This window comes from Lonchura striata, chromosome 10 (assembly GCF_046129695.1).
Source record: "Lonchura striata isolate bLonStr1 chromosome 10, bLonStr1.mat, whole genome shotgun sequence".
In the NCBI taxonomy this organism is placed as follows: Eukaryota; Metazoa; Chordata; class Aves; order Passeriformes; family Estrildidae; genus Lonchura; species Lonchura striata.
Genome location: NC_134612.1, coordinates 6,960,493 through 6,980,717, shown reverse-complemented (window position 1 = coordinate 6,980,717; position 20,225 = coordinate 6,960,493). Strand labels below are relative to the sequence as shown.

Genomic DNA, 20,225 nt, shown 5'->3' with positions numbered 1-20,225 from the left:
GGAAAAGTACATGTCACCTAAATGTTTCAGAAGAGTAGGCTTGGTTGGACCTTTATAATCTTTGTTGAAGTAATAAGCCTGTGAGGATTTCAGCCTGTTTGAGTCTTGTCCACTGCCTTTAGACTGGGGCAACATCAGGTTAGGATGGATTTGGACTATGTAGCAGCATGTGGACACTGGAGTTAGTGTTCTTTGAGTTCTTAAGGCAAAATGTGGTCGGTGGGAAACTGATGATCTGACTTAGTGAGATTGTGGTATCATTGATGGTTTGATGGAGGGATGATTTAAATTGTGTAGTTTGTCTTGTCACCAACTCAGAGTAGTGAAGAGGGGAATACTTTAACGTGTTCTGATGGGCTTTTTTTTCTGCCTGGTCTCCTTGGATTAACAACCTGCACAGCCTCTTGGTCTTGGGGCACACATAGGAAAATTCTTGGTAGAGAATACTGTTGATTCATTTACTAGGAGGAGAATTTGAAGCAAATTTTAATGAAGAAGAGCCAAGTTAGAGTTGCCTGCTTGTTTTGCTAGTGACAGGATTTGAGATTACTCGCAGCTTTTTCTTTGGTGTCTAGGACATGGTGGGATTTAGGGCTTGGGTGTTTTTTTTCCCTGAAATGCTGCAAGTTGTGGGTTGGTTCAGAAGAGGGATTGTTCTGGTACGAGATATAGGTGGAGGGTGTCTGGTTTGATATCAGGATGAATTTTGTCAAGAAGTTGTTAAAGTTGGGAAGTAGAGGCTGATTCTGTAACTTTTCTATTGATATTTATAAGCTTTTTTTGATAACCTAATCTTTTATGGTCTACCTCTGCTCCTTTTTTTTGACTGTTGTTCAGTTTTAACAAACTCTTATTTAGGAGAAGCTTTTCAGGTGTTTATAATTTAGATTCTCTGACTAGTGGATATGGGAAAGAGATGGAAATTACTCCCTCTCTGTGGTACATCCATATGCTCTGTTGATTGTCCCACAGAATGTCAAGAATCAAGAATCAAAAAATCTGTGGTACCATGACCTCTTTTGACATGTCTCTTATATGCTAAAGCAAATGAGATTTTAGAAAAATAATTTACAGAGTTACTTGGGCTAAAAATAATTAACAATGGAAGAAAAATGGCTCTTGTATTTGCAGTTGAAATTTATTCCTGTTTAAATGAATATCATCAGTGGAACCCCTGTCCACTTAGTGCTAGTAAAAATGATTACTAAAAACAAGGGTGTTTGGACTGCCCCACTGCAGAGGGGATAGCATTATGGTCCTTATAAAATACTTACTGGATATTTACTAATCCCTTTTTAAAATGCACCATCACTTCCAAGCAGCTTGAAACATGAAGTACTTAATTTTAAACATCCACATACCCTCATGTACACAAAAAGATGCTCTTTGAGTGAATAAGGAGCTGTAGTGGAGCAGATGCCAATTAACTGCATCAGGTTGAGGGTTAAGCTGAGCCTCCAACCTGTTGTTAGGCAGTAGTACAGGAATCCATGGGGTTTTGTCATTGGAGCATTGCTGAATTCCCTGGACCCTGAAAAACTGGTGCACCAGGATCTTCCAGTTCCTGAACTGATAGCATTGACATACTCTTAGCCTAAAACTTTGTAAGGCTTATCTCTGGAGCAGATGGGAATACTGAGGCAAGGCTTTCAGTGCCTCAGTCACTCTGAGATCATGCCCAGAAATCTTTGCTGTTTGAGGGTCTTGGATCAGGACATCTTTGCAAGGCTGTGGATCTTGACAGGTCTGGCAACGAAGGAATTGATGGAGCTGTTCCTTCAAAGGTCAGAGTCTGAAATGTTGGCTTCCCGCAGGATCAGTTTTTGGTGGTGGGAATGCTTTAACAAAGTCCTCAACACCACCACCTTCCTTTGAAAAAACATTATACATTTGTGTTCTTTTGAGGGAGTATTATAGGTGCCTATCAGCAAATTGGTGCAATATTACACATTCGAGTGGTACTACATTTTCTTCTACTTGATACATACAAGTCTCTATATTGACCATTAAATACCCTTTCTCTTAGCTGCTAAGTTAGTATTTTAGTGACCTTATTTTCATCTAGCCTTTGCGCACTTCCCCCATACGTTCAAATGAGTACCAGAATCAGTCATTTCAGAGTTTTAATTTATATGTGAATTCACAATGCTTGTTTTCTTTTATAATCTGGAAAAAATGTTCTGCAGTTCCTTTTGGCTTTTCTACTCAGAGTCCCCCATATGAGGAGAAAAGAAAAGACAAAGAGAACAAACATGTGAACCATTCTGAGAGTTTTTTCTCTTTATTCCAGCATACTGCATGTCAGTCTTTGCTTCCTTTTTGTGAAAATTGGTTTTATTGTTGGCAATTTTCCAGATACAATGAATAATAGAACACCAGATGTCCACTGCTGAGAAAAATTACAGATGAGTAAACACTTTTCTGAGGTAGCATAAAAATCTATTAACGGTGCTTCTGGTGTGCCTGCAGACAGTGTGAGCTCCTGGCCTGCTGTGCTTTGTGCTGCACAGAGACAAATATCTACAGCCTCTGTGGCCCTCTACGTGTCTGACTCTACCAGGGATTCTTGCCTTCCTCTAGATGTGGATTATTTTCTGGGAATGATCACTCAGTGCAGTGCTTGAGTGTGATTTTAATCACTGTATTTAGTTTTAATTATTGTCACACATATTTGATTGAAGGTAAAAGTCCCAGAAACTTTAGAAGAGATGGGGGTAAGAAAGGGTGTGGAGATTTGGACTAGTCCCCAGCCTTTCTCTCCAGTAGGCACAGCTCTGCTTGTGCCATGTTTTCAGACCCAAAGCAGGCTGTGTCCCAAAAGCCTTGTCTGTTTTTTCCCAGCTGTTTCAAGCTCCTCAGAATAAGCTTTCATCACAGACTTTGCCTGTTGCAGCTGACAAACATGACCAATCTACTTGGGAAAAGCAAAAATATTCCGTGGTGGGTAATTCACATTTGATTGAGCGAACTGTTGGAGAGCTTCACTGGTCCTTACCTGGTTTGTATGTCCTACCCGAGTTTTCCTTGCTTCAATAAAACCCATTGCTTGTGTGTTCCCACTGAGGAAAAACTTTATTGTCCCTTTCCATTGCTTTTGCAGCAGTTTTTACATATGGGAAAAGAAGTCATCCTCTTCAGTCTGGTCTGTGTCCAGTTGTACCCTCCTGTTGATTTCCTGGGCACAGGTGTGTTAGAGCCTCCTGGAACATTGGCTTGGTCCACTGAAATCAACTGTGCAAGAAGAAAAATCAAACCTCAAGAAGCTTTTGGTCATTTTAGTGAGCTGAGTAAGCATCAGCTGATCAGAATTGTCCTTTTGGGGGGAACATTTAACTACCTTGATAACTTAAATTATCTTGCTAACTCACTCTTATACTGTCCCTTTCATTATTCAGTCTTTTGCAAGTTTTTATTGATTTTTCAGTCTTTTGTTTGGAAGATGACTCCTCATTTTCTGCAATAAGCAAATTCTCTCTCAACTTAAAACTTGTTCCATGATGGTTTTTTATGATTCTCAATACTCATGTATTATCTTAAAAAGACAATTGAGTTTATCTTCTCAAGACTCCTAAGCTTTGGAAATACAAGTGCAGAGAAGCAGAAGGCTTCAAGGGTCCATCTATTCAGTCTCACAGTTTGAGGACAAAAGTAACTTAGTAGAGCCCTTTTTGTTTTGTGTATTTTGTGTTCAGAGCAGGTAGGCCTGAGGCTGATAGGTAGCTGCTGTTATCCTAATGGACAGATGGGAAGGAGCAAGTTTTTAATGTAGACCTTAATCATCCAGATATTGGACTAACATTAGAACTCAGTGCCTTAACTCTGTCTTCTGCAATCAGCCCATAATTATTTGCCCTATGAGTGATGGAGTGCCCGTAGCCCCCGGTGATCTCAGCAATAGTTATGAATGCTCAGTGCTGCATAAAATCAGGTCAAATTTCTTGAGAGTGTCCACAGAGGAAGGAGCACTTATGTCTGAAGAGTCTGTAAGAATAACAAAGGGAAAGCAAGCTTGTTTTCATATGCTCAGTCCATAAAATTTATGCTTATTTAAAAAAAATTATAATTACCAATTGAAATTATAACATTTCTGTTCTTGAGCAAGCCAGATCTATAGGCAATTGCTACCATGAAGCATTGATTAGTATTTTTAGTATTAGTATCCTAGGTGTTAGGATAAAGCAGTATATGAGAATATATTTAAAAGCTATTGGACTAAACACTAGAGATCAAACAATTGTCTGAGTGATGTATGACATTTAAATTAATTATGCTACTATAGCTATGGTTAAAGGGTTGTATCAGCTTTCCTGTGTGATCTTGGTGTCGGTGCCTTAGCACAGACCTGCACAGTACAGGAATTAGCTGCTACCTTCTGGAAATGGTAGCAGAAGATACAGAAAAACTGATTGGTTTTGGCAGCTCACACATTTTTAGAGACAGAAAACTAAGTATAGAAGTGTGGTGCTATGGCTCGGATGTTTTTGTCATGTAAGGATTATTTTATTCCCAGCTCTGGAAGAAGGGATTTGTGCAGCCTTTCAGTGTGAGGTCTTGTGTTTGGAATGTCGAGCAGCACAGAATAATTTTGCGCGCTGTGATGTGACACTTCAGATGATTTTTCTGGCTGACTGGGCAGGACCTGTCTAGGCTAAAAGCATTTGGTGAGAGGAAGCAGCAACAGCTGTTTTGCCTGTAGAGTCAGTTCTGTGTGTTGGTGCAACTGAGGAGACAACTGCAATTGAAGGCAATTTAAATGGACAGCTAGTGGTTGCCACAAGGCAGTTTTTGATCCCACAGGTATGGGTAAAATGTCTGGTGATACCTGTAAAGAATGGAAGACAAAAGAAACTTAAGTCAATGATAATTAGCATCTGCTAAATACTCCACTTTTGTGTACAGGTCTTTGCTGTGTGGTTCTTGGCTGTACATTTTATTGAACTTCACATCATCCCTGTGTGCCCAGTGCTCCAGTCTGCCCAGGTCCCTCTGAATAGCAGCACAAGCATCTGTGTGTCAAACAGCTCTCCCAGGGTTTTGGGCTTGACAGTGCCGTGCCACTGCTGGTTGTACTGAAATGGCTAACAAGAACAGCAGAGGCACACTGGAGAGGGATGTGGGGTACTACTAATAATATATCCTGGATGATTTTGATGGGTGCAGGAAGTGAAGCATGGCCATGCTGTGCTAGCCTAGTTGATGCTGATATTTCCTCCTTCTGTCATGGTTTGACTGGAATGGGAATGCTGCAGACCACATAGAGAGCTTGCTATGCACCATAAGTACTGAGGAACTCACTACTGCTCAGTGATAATTTTTCTATCACTTGGGCTTTCAATTTTGGTTCAAGTACTCATTAGAATGTGATAGAGTGCAATATATATTGTACACAGAACTTCAATTAAATTATTTTAAAGATGGGCTGAATGAACATTATGCTTTGTTTGGCTTTAAATGGTGCTATGTCCTTTCAAAATCAGAGCTGGGAGTGATGATCTAATTTGGCTTTCGATCAAATGACTGTTGGGTCAACATGAATTAATATGTTTCAAGTTCCAAACCTTTATCAGAAAAAAAGCTTATGCTTATAGAATATTTAATGCAGAGCAAACAAAAATTCCCGAGTGATGCAAACACATCATGGCATTTGGTAAATTTGTTACAAGGTTCGCTGCTGCTGCTGATTTTTCTGTTTCTGCTGGATTTAGAATTCATGTTTGCAATTTCTAGATACTTTTTCCACTTTGCAGATGGGTAGCTGGGCAGGAGGGGTTTCCATGTTGTGCCCAAGACATTGGATAAAGCAGTGAAAATAAGAATTTATCTGCCTGCATCTGATCCTCTCTTCTCTCTCACCTGGTTGATGGAAGCTCTGCTTGGGTGTACAGTGCAGGATTGTTGTTTGTGCTGATGCCTTTTCCTAGTGGTCAGATGCAAGTTTTGGGCAAGAATATTGAGGGGACGAATCTTGTCTCTAAACTATGAAAAAATAGAGTTTTCCATGTCTTGTTTTCTGGTGCTGTGCAGGAGTGACACACCATCATGTACTCCAGCAGGGAGCACTGAGGGAGAGAGCAGGGTCATTGGAAATGGGAAATGAAGGAAGGGGGTAAAGGCATGACCAGTTAATTGTAGAAGACATTGCTTCATTTGTCTGAGCTGTTGTTTGAATATATTTTGTACTTGGGAAGGGTAAGGTGATTCGGTCAACAAGGAAAGGATTTTGTATTAGAAGTCAGCCTAATGCCTGTTACCTTTTTGTTTTGGGTGTCTTCTAGGCAATTGAATTAATAAGGTAGTAACTGTAGATTAAGTAGTTGATTTTCTTTGTTATTTAAGTTTTGGTTCAACTTTATAAGATGTAGGTACCTAGTCTACATTAAAGTTAGTTTAACTTGTATTTGGTTTTGTTGCTGTCAGAGAATTGCTTGGATGGACTATGTCAGGATGTTGTCAATCTTTTAATTTGTTTGTTTTTTGGCTAAAATGGGTTGATTACTTCAGCTCTGGAGAGGCAAACAACCCAAGGACTGCAAAAAATATGGGTAGCTTTGTGTGTTAGTAAAACCTACAGGAAATATTGATGGAATGCACGTATTGGATTAATTGTTGTAAAATCCTTGTCTTTTTAAAACAGAGCTCATTATGAGATAGTGTTTCTTCAATAACAATCATAAGCCAGACAATCTACTAGAAAATACATTTTTTATAAAGGCAGTTTTATATAATGGTTGTCATGTCTGCCCTGATTACTGTGCATGCTTGGAAAACAGGCAAAAAAAGGGAAACATTTACTTGTTTTCCATTGTATTTTTGAACTAAAAGGTATCTTCTACTGCCTGCTTTATATTCCTCTATAGGTAGTTTTAACTGGACCAGCATATATTTATGTAATCTTAAAATACAGAGGTGCAGGTTCAAAGCTGTAAAGGTACAAAGGTCATTATAATTTGGGTTGAATTAAAACATCAGACTTTTTTTGCTAAAGTAAAATAAGCAGTTGACTGCATGTTAAGGGACTGTTTGTGTTTATTTAACTCCAAATGCTGAAGTATGAAGTATGCCTCCCCCTGTTCTGTTCTCCAGGCCAGGCAATAGTCCTGGAGAAAATAGTCTCAAGCTTTCAGGATGTTTTTTATTGATGACTTTGTTCTCAGGTGGAAGGAGAGAAAGAGGGAAAGTTTGATTTTCCTGGTTATAAGAAAAATAATATTTCAGAAATAGGTATTTATTCTATTAAAACCAAAAAAACATGAAGGTTCATATTTGTGTAGTCCATAAGGATAAATGAATTTTCCACAGTTGTCAAACAGTTCTTGTATTTTGTCATACACTGGCTGTATTAATACAAGAGTGTAGGAGGGTAACTGTTGTCTTTTGATGGTCCAGTCTGAACTTTACCACAGAGGGGTGGCTTTTTCCAGCCCTGTTTTAGCAGCAGTTTCCTTTTTAGCATAAGGACAGGGATGAAGCAGCACAGGCCCTTGCAGTTCCCTGGTGTCAGGTTTTCTGTCCCAGCACTATGGATCCACCTGCCTTGGTCTTCTGTTCTGCTTCTGGCTCTTTACACCCTTCACTCCATACTTCCAAGTCAGGACTTTGCTTTTCAAATAAGGTATCTCTGAGCAAGTGTCCTTTTCTGTGTGTGTGAGAGCACTTCCCTAGAGCAGCTGAATGCTGCTAATTACATCTGAGTATGCACAACCAACAGCTGGGAAGGGTGATTAGGTTAAAAAGGAAAATTAAGAAAAGAAATCCCACATAGCAGTTGTGCAGGAAGCCTTAAAAGTCTGTGGAAAATTCCTCACCTGGAGCACACATAAATTTCCTTGAACTTCTTCAGAAAGCTTTTTTGGAAAGCAAGATTGCCATGAATCCTGCTAGAATTAGATAATCTGAAGGTCCAAGATGGATAGGTTTCATTTTACATCCAGCTAGCCTAAGCATGTGTGTTTATGTGAGACTGTTTTTGTGAGTAAAAAAAAACCTTCCTTCTTCAGTCTTGTTCCAGTTGTAGTGAACTTCTCCGTTTCAGAGATCTGAACATTGCCTTTATTTTTTCATATAGGAAGTCAACTCACAACTTTATTTGATTTTATTTGTTTGTTTATGATAAATTCTTACCAGTGTCTGAAGTGGTTGCTTTATGTTGTGGACTGGATATATTGTTGCCCTGTTAGGAGCAATTACATCTTTTGAAACACAGCAATGGGCAGTGTCTTTAATGAAGAAAAGTTTGTGGAAATAGCACAAATAGTGTATATGACATTTTTGTTTGAGGAGAACTCAGATTAACTCCTATCTCATAGTGAAACTGGAGAGCTTTTACACCAGCCTAGTGTATTGGCCCCTTTAAACCATTAATGCTGAGTGGTGGTTTTAGCTCCAAACAGACTTTGTTTGTTAACATGTGTTTGGCAACAAAATGGCTTGCTAATTAAATGGTATACAAAAATGTAAATTTCATGATAAGGCACTGTAAGTACAACTGTTGGTAGCACAAAGTAGTAAGTACTGGAAGAACTAGTTGTGTGCAACTGTGAGTCTAATTGGAAGTGTAATATGAAGAAGCAAAAAACTCTGTTCATTCTGCACAGTTGGTAAATAAACACTGGGTTGTGTGTATTAAGATGGAAATTATACTTTCTATGCTGTACTGATTTGTTTAGAAGGGTACACATTCATTTAGCTCCTCTGTTTGGTATATTACCTCTTCCTGGCTGGATTTTCCTCCTGCCTTGTGCAAAGCTACTAGTGTACAGGAAAAAAAATGCCCATCAAGAGGAAATAAGTATGTAAATAAAAGAGTTTGAACATATCCCATGTTTCAAAAACACACAGTTGAGTCCTTGGTATTCCTTGCCATTGCTGAACTGCAGTGCTGCATGCAGCTCTTCATATTACTCCAGGACGTGTAAAAGGAGAGACTGAAACAAATCTTTGTTTCTCCAGAACTTGCTTTTCCTGGAAGACTAGGATGGCAGTTGTGTGTTTTATTACAGTGAAGATTATTGAATCTGTCACATTGTGCCATTATTTAATGGTAAAGTCACATCTGCTGCCATTAGTCAGCTCGTTGGCTAGTCTTTTGGTTAGAGAAATGTTACTAGTGGGTGTAGTGACACCACAGATGCAGTCTATTTTATTATTTAAACTTACAACTTCAGTTTCATTAAGTTAAAATAGATTCTGCTGCAGTTAGACCCTTGCACAGCTTCTGACTATTTTGTGAAGTTCAGTCACACAAAGCTATGAGCCTGAGGGTCTCATTGAATAGGTGTAGTGCCATTTAAACACCTATATATGTGGTAAACAAGTATGGGAGGTAATGCAGAACATTTATTTTTAAATGTTTATTTAATTGCACGAAGTTACCTAAACAGAAATGTAAAAACAGAATTCAGCAATATGATTAAGCTGTTTTGGGGTCATTCATTCTGTAGTTCTTGTGGTTTAATAGTGGTGCTACTTCAAAATTGTCCTTTTTTGTTGACAGCATGTTTTATTCAATGTATTACTATTTTGGAGTCACATCTAAAATTTTTTTCTCTCTCTCTTACAGACTGGACTTTGACATTGCTTTCATGAAAGAGGTTTCCAAGGTTTCCAAGTCTTTGTCTTAGAATAACTTTGAGAAGAACTTCTATGTAGCTCTTACTTCCAAGAGTGCTGCAAAAATGATTACTTCAGATTTGCCAGTACTACAGTGAGTATATGCTTCTCTCTACATTTGAAACCTTGGCTTTAAAAAAGGTTGAAGTAAACAGAGAGGTGATTGTGAAGATAAGGCACAAGCTTGAAAGAAGTGCATGTTAGTGTGACTGTTCCAGGCCTCCTGTGTTTTCATGTGCTGAAAAACTGTGTAAAAAAGCTGCAAAACACTTAATCTAAAAAGTATTTCTTTCTATGTATGGAGACTTAACTTTGCTGTGGAAAGCAAAACAAGGTCTTTGCTACTTTTATGCTTCAGAATGTTGTGAGATTTCAGCAGCACGCATTGGTTTTGGTCATAATGGGCTGTATTGTGTATTCCAGTTGTGTACTTTTTCACACCATGTTGTGTATTCCAGTTGTGTATTTTCTTACAGTGAGCTGAATTTATTGTGCAAAAAGCTTTTGCCTGCTGCAGTTGAAGATAGCAAGTGTCATGAACATGTTCTGGTCCTGCTGGGAAATAGTAGTGGCTAATGCGCATGGGAACATATCTGTGCTCGGATAAAGTGAGCTGCTGGGAAGAACAGAGTGAAAGTCTATAACAGGAGGAGCTGGAGAGTAAATCAAGTACAATTAAGAAGGAATTTTAGAGACTGCAACCTGCTCTTCTCTTCACAGAGCAGAGAAAGCACACAAAGTGAGGAAGTTCATGGGGTGAGGTAATGACAGAGAAATCAAAACAGACCTAATGGACTTGGCTTGGAGAAAATTAATTTATTGCTAATTAAAAAGGGTTTGGATGATGGTGAGAAGCAAAGACAAAACCTACCAGGTGTTTCTTCTACCCCTGCCCTTACCTGAGTTCACCTTCAACCTTTCATCCCACCCTATCCCCTCATGCCCCAGTGTGGGCACCCGGCCTGCTCCAGCATGGGCTCCCCTCACAGGATCCCCCACCGTGCCCTCACAGGCCCTTGGTGCCCTCACACCTCACAGGATCCCCCACCATGCCCTCACACCTCACAGGATCCCCCACCATGCCCTCACAGTCCCTTGGTGCCCTCACACCTCACAGGATCCCCCACCATGCCCTCACAGGGCCCTTGGTGCCCTCACACCTCACAGGGCCCCTGCTGTGCCCTCACAGGCCCTTGGTGCCCTCACACCTCACAGGATCCCCCACCATGCCCTCACAGGGCTCTTCATGCCCTCACACCTCACAGGATCCCCCACCGTGCCCTCACACCTCACAGGATCCCCCACCATGCCCTCACAGAGCCCTGCACTGTTCCCTCACAGAGCTCCCTCTGTCACCACCCTCCTGCCAGTGCCAGGCACCTGTGCCAGGTACGTTTGGTAACTATCTAATGTTAATTTATTTTTATTTGGAATGTTTTCTATTTTTTTTTTTTTTTTTTACCTCAGGGTGTGAAGGAACCCCAGTTTATCAGGGTTGGGTGGCGTTCCAAGCTAAGATTTAAGGCCAGTTGTTTAATAAATGGAATGGCTGGACAATTAAAAAGAAATTTGTCTGACCTTAATAATGGCATGCTTTGCATTACAATTTTCTCTTGTGTTTTTAAAATCTCTTTAAAGAAATGTAGTTGTGTATGAGTACAGGCTAAAGCTGGGGATGACCTTGATGGGCAGCACTGAGGGGGAGTGTCAGCCTGAGGGGGTTCTTGTTAGCTTAGGGATTAGTTGTGGAAGAACATTTTCTTGGTTCATATTTCCTAGATTTGCCACATTCAAGAAGTGAGGCAATGTTTGTGAAATATGCCAGGAACAAAAAGCTAGGAGAATCTGTGGTGGTCAGAAAGGGATATTTGCATTCCCGCTTCAAGAACCCAGATGGACTTACAAAGTGAATGGAATATCACAGATTTTAAGGTTAAAAATGGATTTGGTAACTTTATGCACCAGCTCAAAAACCTGAAGGATGTTAAATATAGCAGCATATTCTTTAGTTAGAGCCACTGATACTAAGCAAATTGAAGAGCTTAAGAAAACAATAATGCTTTTTCTTTTCTGGCAAAGTTGGGAAACATTTAATGCTACTCTATGAAGAGTTGGTGAGATGTCATCCTCAACAATAAATGTAGTTTTGATTGCTTTTGAGCAAGGGATCATCTTTCATTTTCAAAGAACTTAGCATGATATGCACATAAATGTTTTGGGACTCTCCTGAGGTCTCAGAACATTGGCCAGTGTGGATGAAGTATGAAAGAAAGTGATAAATTCTAATTCAGAAGGTCCCAGTCAGGCTGTCATCAGGAAGAGTGCTGGCTAAGGGTGAGGAAACCTGAAACAGTGTTTGGGCTAGGGAGTATTAGCTTCACACATTTACGAATTTGGGAAGACATGGTCCAGTTGCACACAGAACACCAAGGTTTCCTTGCTAGCTCTTAAATGAATTATTTGAAGGATTATTATAATCTTCCATTCCTGTGCTTATTTTCTATTTTTTTGTAATGTTTTGTAATCTTTTTGGCTACCTTCTTAGAACAAACAGTCCTCAAGCCAATTTGATATGTTAATATACATTGCTTAGGACCATATCATATATTCCCTCCTAAATTCTTCTTTGTTGAGGGAACGTGAAAGGATAATCTTTAACCTTTCTAGATTCATAGAAGTGGCTTCAGAGCACAATGAAGACAGGATTTCACTTACTGGTGTTTTAGATGTTTGGAGAAAACATTTGGTGTACTTGATCTGTGTGATGGACAGGTATGAATCTTCTCTCAGTGACATGACTCATGTTTTCTCCTTAGGTTTTTGAAGATCAGCTGTGAGAACTGATTCATCCATGATTCATGAGCCTTTTCATTTAGCCATTTTTCTTCATGAATGTTTTTTTTTCACAAGGCTGAATCTGGTGATAGCAATTACTGAATTTATCTCTGCCAGAATGTCAAGCCCCTCAGAAACAGCTATAAAAGCTTATAGAAGTGTTTTGGTTCCTTTTTTTAACAAATCCTGAAACGTAAACACAGGTTTTTGCTGTGGTAGTGGTATGTTTTTTAAGGGGCATAGTATATAACCACTATAGCTAGGAATATGTGGAATAGGAGAAGAAAGGTAAATTCCTTTTAATTTGTTTTAGAGAGGTGTGAAATTTACTGTGTTAGTGGAAACATGTTTCTCAGAAGCATGACATGGTAAAGGGCAGTCCAGTAATATGGTAATTCTTCATTAACACACTGATAGGTTAAAGGATTAGTAATTATAAATCTGTAATAATATCTGGAGTTTTTAGAAGGGATCCTGGAGTTGCTGCCACTTTCCTAGGATGCTTTAGTTACCACAGAAATCAGAAAGCAAAGCAGAGTATACCTGAGCCCAGAAAGGGGGGTGTCACTTGCCTCCTTTGCTCTGCTCACTCCAGTGTTGTAGGTCCCCTCCCACCTCTGTCAAATTCTCTTAGGTCCCTGTCACTTCAAATGAGTCTTAAGGGAGGAAAGGCTTAGCTTCAGGCACTTCCACCTCTCCTTAGATGAGGCAGGTTTCCTTAGACCCAGATTATCTTCCCTCACAACAGCTTCAGGAAGGATAAATTATGACTAAGCCAAAGTTTCCCCCTCAGGTGCCTAGTCACACACATGTGGAATGAGGATAGGATAATTCTGGTCTATTAAGATGTGGATAATTACCACCAGATAAATTACTTCTTAGAAGTTCTGTGACATGTGTAGGGAATGAGGGAGATGGATGCTGGCCAGCTGCTTCTCTCACTGAGTGTTACAAACTGACAGGGCTGCAGGCAGTTCAGAGATGCTGCTCTGAGTTCAGAAGTAAGGACAAGGGGCATGAATGTGTACCCAGAGCAGCTGCAAGGCTGGGACAGAAGCAAGAGGCACTACCTCCCAAACTGAAAGGGCTCACAGCCATGCTGGAAGGACCTGTGTGTGCAGGAGTTGGATGATTAAAACAGAATTCCTTGCTGCTTGAAATGTTTACTTTAATATGAAGCCAGCTAAAGACTGGAGGTTGTCCTTGATCCTGTCTCCCTACTCCAAATAATGTGAAGATTGAAGGGAACCTAGTTTTTGATGTTTTCCCTTCTTCTTTCATATATCCTTTGCTGGAAAGAAGTTTCCTTTCTTCTTCACATGTTGTTAGGGTTGTATGATTTGAACCATTTATCTTCAAGCTGCTTGTCTTGATCACCTTACTATCAATGGAGAGAAAACAAAATTTATAAGACTGAAACTGTCTTATCAGTTTTGGACACTGACCTTAGCATGAGGTATCTTGTACATTAAGATTTTCTGCACTGCATATGTCTCTAATTTAGATTAGGTGAATCTTACCCTTAGTACTAATTTATTGAGCTTTTCCCAAAAAGGGAAATGGCCAAAGAGGCTTCCAACAAATCAGAAAAGTTTTACCAAAAGAATACTAAGAGAATCAGGTTTAATAAGAGAATCAGGTTTCAGACAACAGTTGGTGTAAGGCAAAGAATAGAAGGTGGTTAATAACTGTTCCTTCCATATGCAGTGTTTGGAAAGATTTGAAGCTTCCAGAACTAAACAGACAAATGTATCTGGAGGTTTTGCTAGACTGGACTGAGACTGTAAATCAGCAGAAATTCAAATTCTCTGTGGAGTAGATGCATGTGAAGTAGTAGTAAAGTTTAATTTATTTATATAGCTCTGGTGTTTCAAGGGGAGGGTTTGAGATGTTTGCCTAGGAGGATTGCTGAATCTGTTTTTAATAGAGAGAAATCTTTATCCTGATGATCCTAGGGGTGCAAGTTTATAAGCTAGCAAAGCACAGTGTTTCCTCCAGAATGAGGGTATTGTTTAGATAGACACACCATGCCTGGAACTTTTCCAGTAAGGATCTGAGCAGACCAGAGAGAAAAGCTTTGGGGTTTTATTTTTAGAGAGAGCAGTACAGAATGGTTTTAATTTCTCTCCAGCAACAGAAGGGAGCAAATATTTTTATGGGGTTCCTTACTTCTATATTCAAACTCTTTTAAAATTGCCATTGTAGCCAGTGTGCATTTTTGTTAAATTGACTTGCAGTGTGATGAGCTATATGAGTAAAGGCTGGATACACCCATCTGCATAAGCATGTTTTCAGCTGTATTTACTGCATTACATTTCTCTGCTGCAGCCCTAATCTACCAAACAATTTTGAACTCTATTTGGGGTATCTTTTATTTGGTTTTAGGCTTTTAAAATTTTTGGGTGTTTTTCCAAATACATAGCTTGGTGCTAAGTTTTTCAAATTTTGTATTTTATGAAGTGCAAAAGCTACTTTTTAGCTGTATCACAAAAAAACCTACATTTTCAGTATTTTGTAGAGGTACTGCATTACAAGCATGTAATTTGTGAACTCAAATGCACTTGAATAGTGGTTTTTCATCTAGGGTGCCTGATTTTCTGGGGTGTATAGAGTATCTAATCTGCTGAAGTTACTTTCAGTAAGTGATTAATAGATATTCTGCATTCTAGCTTTTGTAATAGATTCTGTGGACCCCTTGGTGGTTTTGTGCTTGCAAATAGAAAAAGCTTGGAAAACAATATCTTAATATTAGAAATTCATCATTATTCTGCAGAATTACTTGAGTGAGAGCAGACCTAGACAATACAGTAATTTCAGTAAAGAGGAGGATGAGAACGTTCCCAGTTTTGATACAATAATATCTTTCTGCATTATTAAATAGCTTTCTTGATGATACAACAAATTTGTGAAGTATTCCTGATCTATAAAGCAAAATACAAAATAACCCTCAGACAAAGTGGAAGATCTGTGTAGATCTTTGCTTGCTGGCGCGTCTCAGTTTCTCTAGAGCAGATTACTAATGCTGCTGTTGATGTTTGAGGCTCTTATAAATTATGGAATAGGTCTGGTTTTCACCTTCCCTTGGTCAAGTTGAACAACAGCTGAACTCCTTTCACTTCAAGGAAATGAATTTGGATTTAAAGAAGTCTATGATTATAACTACACTTGACCCATCCTTGAATACCCTAGAATGTTACTAGTTGTGAATGAAAATCTATAGAGATCTGCTCTGGTGGTCTTGCACAGTAAAAATAAAGCCCATCAGTAACAGATGTGGTTTTGCATGTGAGCTGCCTTTGAGCAAGGTCTAATGCCTCAAAAGATGAACTACAATCTGAATTTCTTCAAACAGCCATGTCTGTTTGGAAGGCAGAGAAGTACCTGTGCCTCTGACTGGGAGGGGTGGTGAAAATTAGTGAATTATTTTTTTCTTATCATGAACTTAAATCTGAAATGTCAACAAATGAGAAATTATAATTTGGGCTTCTCTGCTAACAGGAGTTGAGCAACGTCAAAGCTTTTCCATTGTATTTCCAAGTGAAAATGTTTTTCTAATTGCAAAAGTTATAAATGTTGTCAGGTCAAAGGGAGTTTTTGGGTTTGGGCCTCACAGTCAACATGAATCCTCTTTATTAATAGCTGCCCAAACCCCTTGTCTTGGGGTGTGACTGAGAGCTGTGTGGAACCTTGTGTAACTGTGCTAGTGATGAGACAGCTGGATTGGACTGCACATTGCTCTTGGGGCCTTGACAACAGCTCAGAAGCAGCTACAAAGAGTAGAGGGAAGTTCTTGGTAGTGAATACATTGTGGGATTGATGTATTGAGTATGTGCTGGTTAATATAGCCACTTTTGAAGTTCACATGTTTTCAAATGAAAATTAATTTAAAGAATCACAGTCAATAAAATGACATTGCAGCTGATGAAAAGGGAATGCCTTTTGCCAGGGCTAGCAATGCTCATTTCCTTGGTTTCCAGAATAAATGGAGAAACCTTTTAAAGTCTTTTGTTGTTTATTTGTTTTCTGGCTTAGGACTGAGTATTTAATTGGTCAGTTACAGACTACTAGTTGATTTCAGATAACTTGAGTTTATATAATGTTTTTCTCACCTAGGGATTCTACAAATGAAACTACTGCACATTCAGATGCTGGCAGTGAGCTTGAAGAAGCAGAAGTCAAAGGAAAAAGAAAAAGGGGCCGACCCGGCAGGCCTCCAGTATGTGTAATTTATTTTGGTTTTGTTATGCATCTTTTTAATTTATTTTTGTTTTGTTATGCATCTATTTATAATTGACTGCAGACTCTTTCATCTGATCATGTTGTGGTCACATAAATAGGCTTTTAATGAATCCTGTGTCAGACTTTATGAAGACTTGTCATATGAAATATTTATCAAATTGATGTGCAAACAATGTTTGGAGTCTTTAAAAAAGGACATTAAAATTATGCCATAATAGCTATTAATTTTTATTTTGCTAGCTGCTTTCATGAACAATACAGATTTGTTATTATTGTCATTACAACTTTCTTCCAGATATGAGAATAACCTTGGTAAGTACAACCATTTTCTTCCTGAAAGTTGTAATGGACTTTAAGTGACAAATTACATTTGAGCCATCCTTTTATTACTGATAATCTCTTAATGTGAGTGGAAGAATTACAGCATGATATTTACTAGATTCCTGAGAAAATCTATTAACACCTTTAAAAGTCATGTGATTGACATACACTGCATTCTGTTTACAGACTGGCAGCTTCAACATATCCCCTGGCATAGTGCAGCAGGTGATGCAGTTGTCTTTGTCTCTGCTGGCTTGTCAGTAGGAACATACAGAAACAGTTCTCTATTACACGGGTATTAGGGAGGCTTTCCCTTTTATTTTAATCTATTTTATAAAATAGACAATTTATTGGAAAATAAAGGGAAAGTTCTGTATGTCATGTTGTCCTCCATCTTTGTTCTTGTTCTTTTTTCCCTTGGCTGTATCACTTGAAGTACACAGTGTGGAGTAAGACTTGGTGGGAACTTGTGTATTTGTTATAAATGAGTTTGATTCAACCTCAGTGTTGCTCTGTGAATAAACTCACAATATGAATGTGCCATATATCTATATAGCACTAGTAGATAGAGATTTTTTTTTTTTGACCCAGGGGGCTTTGGTCCTAAGGCTTATCTCAAACCATGGGCTTGGTGAGGATGTAAGAATGGATAGATCCATGTGTTACTCTCTCAGGCATGCTGGCCAAGCTGGAGCAAATTCGTCTTTACTGTGGATTTTCAATCTGCATCACAGTCTCTGGACTCAGTCAGGGTGCCAGCATTTTAAATCCTGGTCTTTTCTGGGCACACTGTCTTCCTTTTTGAAAGCTCTCAAACACTTTCCTGTGGTGCATATATTCTTCATCAGATAAATGGATTTACTCATGAACATGAAGCCTCTTCAGAGCAAGCCTTAAAGAAGTGTTTGAAAAGAACAGCTTATCTGTTTACTTAGTTTGTAACCAAAGGCTAAAATGAAAAATTATCTTATGAATATTTCATTAGCAAATCTATGGGGTTTTGTAACTCTAATAAAAAGAAGGCAGGTTGGTGCAACCTGATTGCTAACGCAGAATGTTGTCACAATATATGAATTCAAGTTATAGCAACACATGGGTTGTTTTGTACCCAGCACATACTCACTGGAAGGGAAAGGTGAATGTTACGAAGAGCCTCTGCTTCACTTTATTAGTAGCTCCTATGGGAACATTAGCTTGTCCTGCTATCAGGTTTCTAGGGGAGGAATTGTTCATTTTGCTTAGAACAACTTCAGGCTCATTAGGTGTGATTGCAAGCGATGAACATGCAGAGGAAGCAGCCGTTGCTTCATTCACAAATTGATGGGGGCTGTGACCTAACTGCTGCTGCTAAGGAGTAAGACCATAGGGTTATCGGGGGAATTCTGTGGAAGCTTCATCTTAATGCTTAAGAGGATCAGAAAACCCCAAATCCAGTCTTGAAACTTACAGGAAGAAAATAGAGAATGAAACAAATACAGTATCCTTTATAAAATTGTAGTTTGTCAAAATTTGGAAGACTTTGCTCAGTTCTACTTTCTCTTTCCCTTTTGACCTCCATCCCAAAATCTCAGGAAAGCATATATTCGGACTGGAAGAGTTTGAGAGAGGAAAAGCAATATGGTTGTTTATGGAATGGGACTCAGCAGAACTCATTGCAGCCTCCTAGTCAGAGCAGAGTCAGCTTTGGGATCAGACCACATTGCTCATGGCTTTTCCATTTTGATTTTGAAAACTACCAAGGCTGGAGACTGCACAACCTCTCTTAGGTGCCTATTCCATTTTACTTCATGATAAATTTCTCCCTTGGTTCTTAAGAAGAAGTCCCAAAAGCAAAAAGCCACTCTAATGACTAGAGGATAGATGCAAAAACCTTGGAAAGGCTAATCTAGGCAATTGAATTTACAGCATTATTTTATGTTAAAAGCCAGGGACTTGGTAATTGTATTGCTTTATCAAACCATGTTGCCAGCCCAGCCACTTCCCTCAGGAGAATTGCCTGGTTCTTACAGGAAGTGCAGCTCTAACATTTTCCCTACCAACTCCTCACTACCATGGTGTTTGTTTCCTTCACAGGTATCATCTACCTTTATTGTCAGATGTGAAACAGATTAAAAGGTTTAGTTAAGTTTAGAAATATTTTTCTTAACTGAGATTTAGCTTAGATGATTTTAATTTCTGTTACAGACCTGAAGAATGGTAGCCCAAACGCTCTTCTGACTTCTCTGGCTGGGATTTTTTTCTAACTTAAATATTATGATCTAATAAGATTTAATCTCTTCCTGCAAATGCAGATTTGCTGATGTCCTTAGGCCATCACGGCTACAGTGGCACATCTGCCATAAACATACTGACCTGTTTTGGAAAGGGACTTTACTTTGTGCTGCGTGATCCAATTACAGAGCTGCATAGAATATATTACATTAAATATGTGTATGTATTTTAAACAGGTTTCTGCTGAGTGTCACAGAATGGACTTGATCTTTTATCAGAAAGATATACTACTATAAGAGGATTTTCCAGATTGTTTTCCAAAGAAAGACATTCTCTGTAATTTTGAGGTCTTTGTAAGAAGATGATGGTAATTTGAAAAACTGCCTTTTGTAGCAAATACCTGTTCAGTTCACAGAGAACTGTGAGGTATTCTCACCATTCATAGAGAATGGTGAGAATGCTTTGGGGGTACCTTCACTTTCTAAACCACATGGAACTGGCTGATGTTTAATATTTCCTTTCAATCCAAGTCATTCCGTTCTAAAACACTGCATTTCAAGTAGCCCTTTCACTTCTATTCACTGTTCTAATGAGTACTTGACAGAGTAGGCTAAACAGTCAATTTGCAAATAGATTAAGTGCATTGGTCATGGAGAATGGCTCTCAGAATCTAACCTGACTGTCCTGAACTCTCTGGCCCTTGCTGTGAGTTTAGCAGGGGCTGCACCATGTCCTGCTCCAGGGGCTGGGGCTGGCTGTTGGCCATGTGCCCTTCTGAGGACTGGGTCTTGTAGAGCAGATGCCCATGGAGTGACTGGCCAAGAGCTGAGCCTGTCCAGCCTGTGGCATATTGTGGTGCACATATTTGTGGTGCTGTACGTCAGAATACTGTCTGGGTATGTATTTAATGAATTCTGGGAATAGAATTTAACAAATTCTATTTAAGGAGTGGCTTCTAACAGTCCTCTCCTTGAAGTTCCTGAGTAATACTGGCCAAAATGCCCTCTCTG

At 39.2% G+C, this 20,225-nt stretch overlaps 1 protein-coding gene across 6 annotated transcripts in view; it reads left to right on the top strand.

Annotated features, from left to right (window-relative positions):
* The window catches only part of STAG1 (STAG1 cohesin complex component), a 167,035-nt gene that overhangs the window by 30,434 nt on the left and 116,376 nt on the right, over positions 1–20,225 (top strand). For 4 of the 6 annotated variants that reach the window (XM_021537159.2, XM_021537161.2, XM_077785617.1 and 1 more), the window contains 2 exons: positions 9,560–9,703; positions 16,558–16,660. In XM_021537159.2, coding sequence (XP_021392834.1) covers positions 9,675–9,703; positions 16,558–16,660 — 132 coding nt within the window. In that variant the 5' untranslated portion in view covers positions 9,560–9,674. Of the gene's footprint in view, positions 1–2,767; positions 3,288–9,559; positions 9,704–16,557; positions 16,661–20,225 lie in introns of those variants that run through there. The other 2 variants (XM_021537156.3, XM_021537160.2) reach the window with 2 other exon arrangements.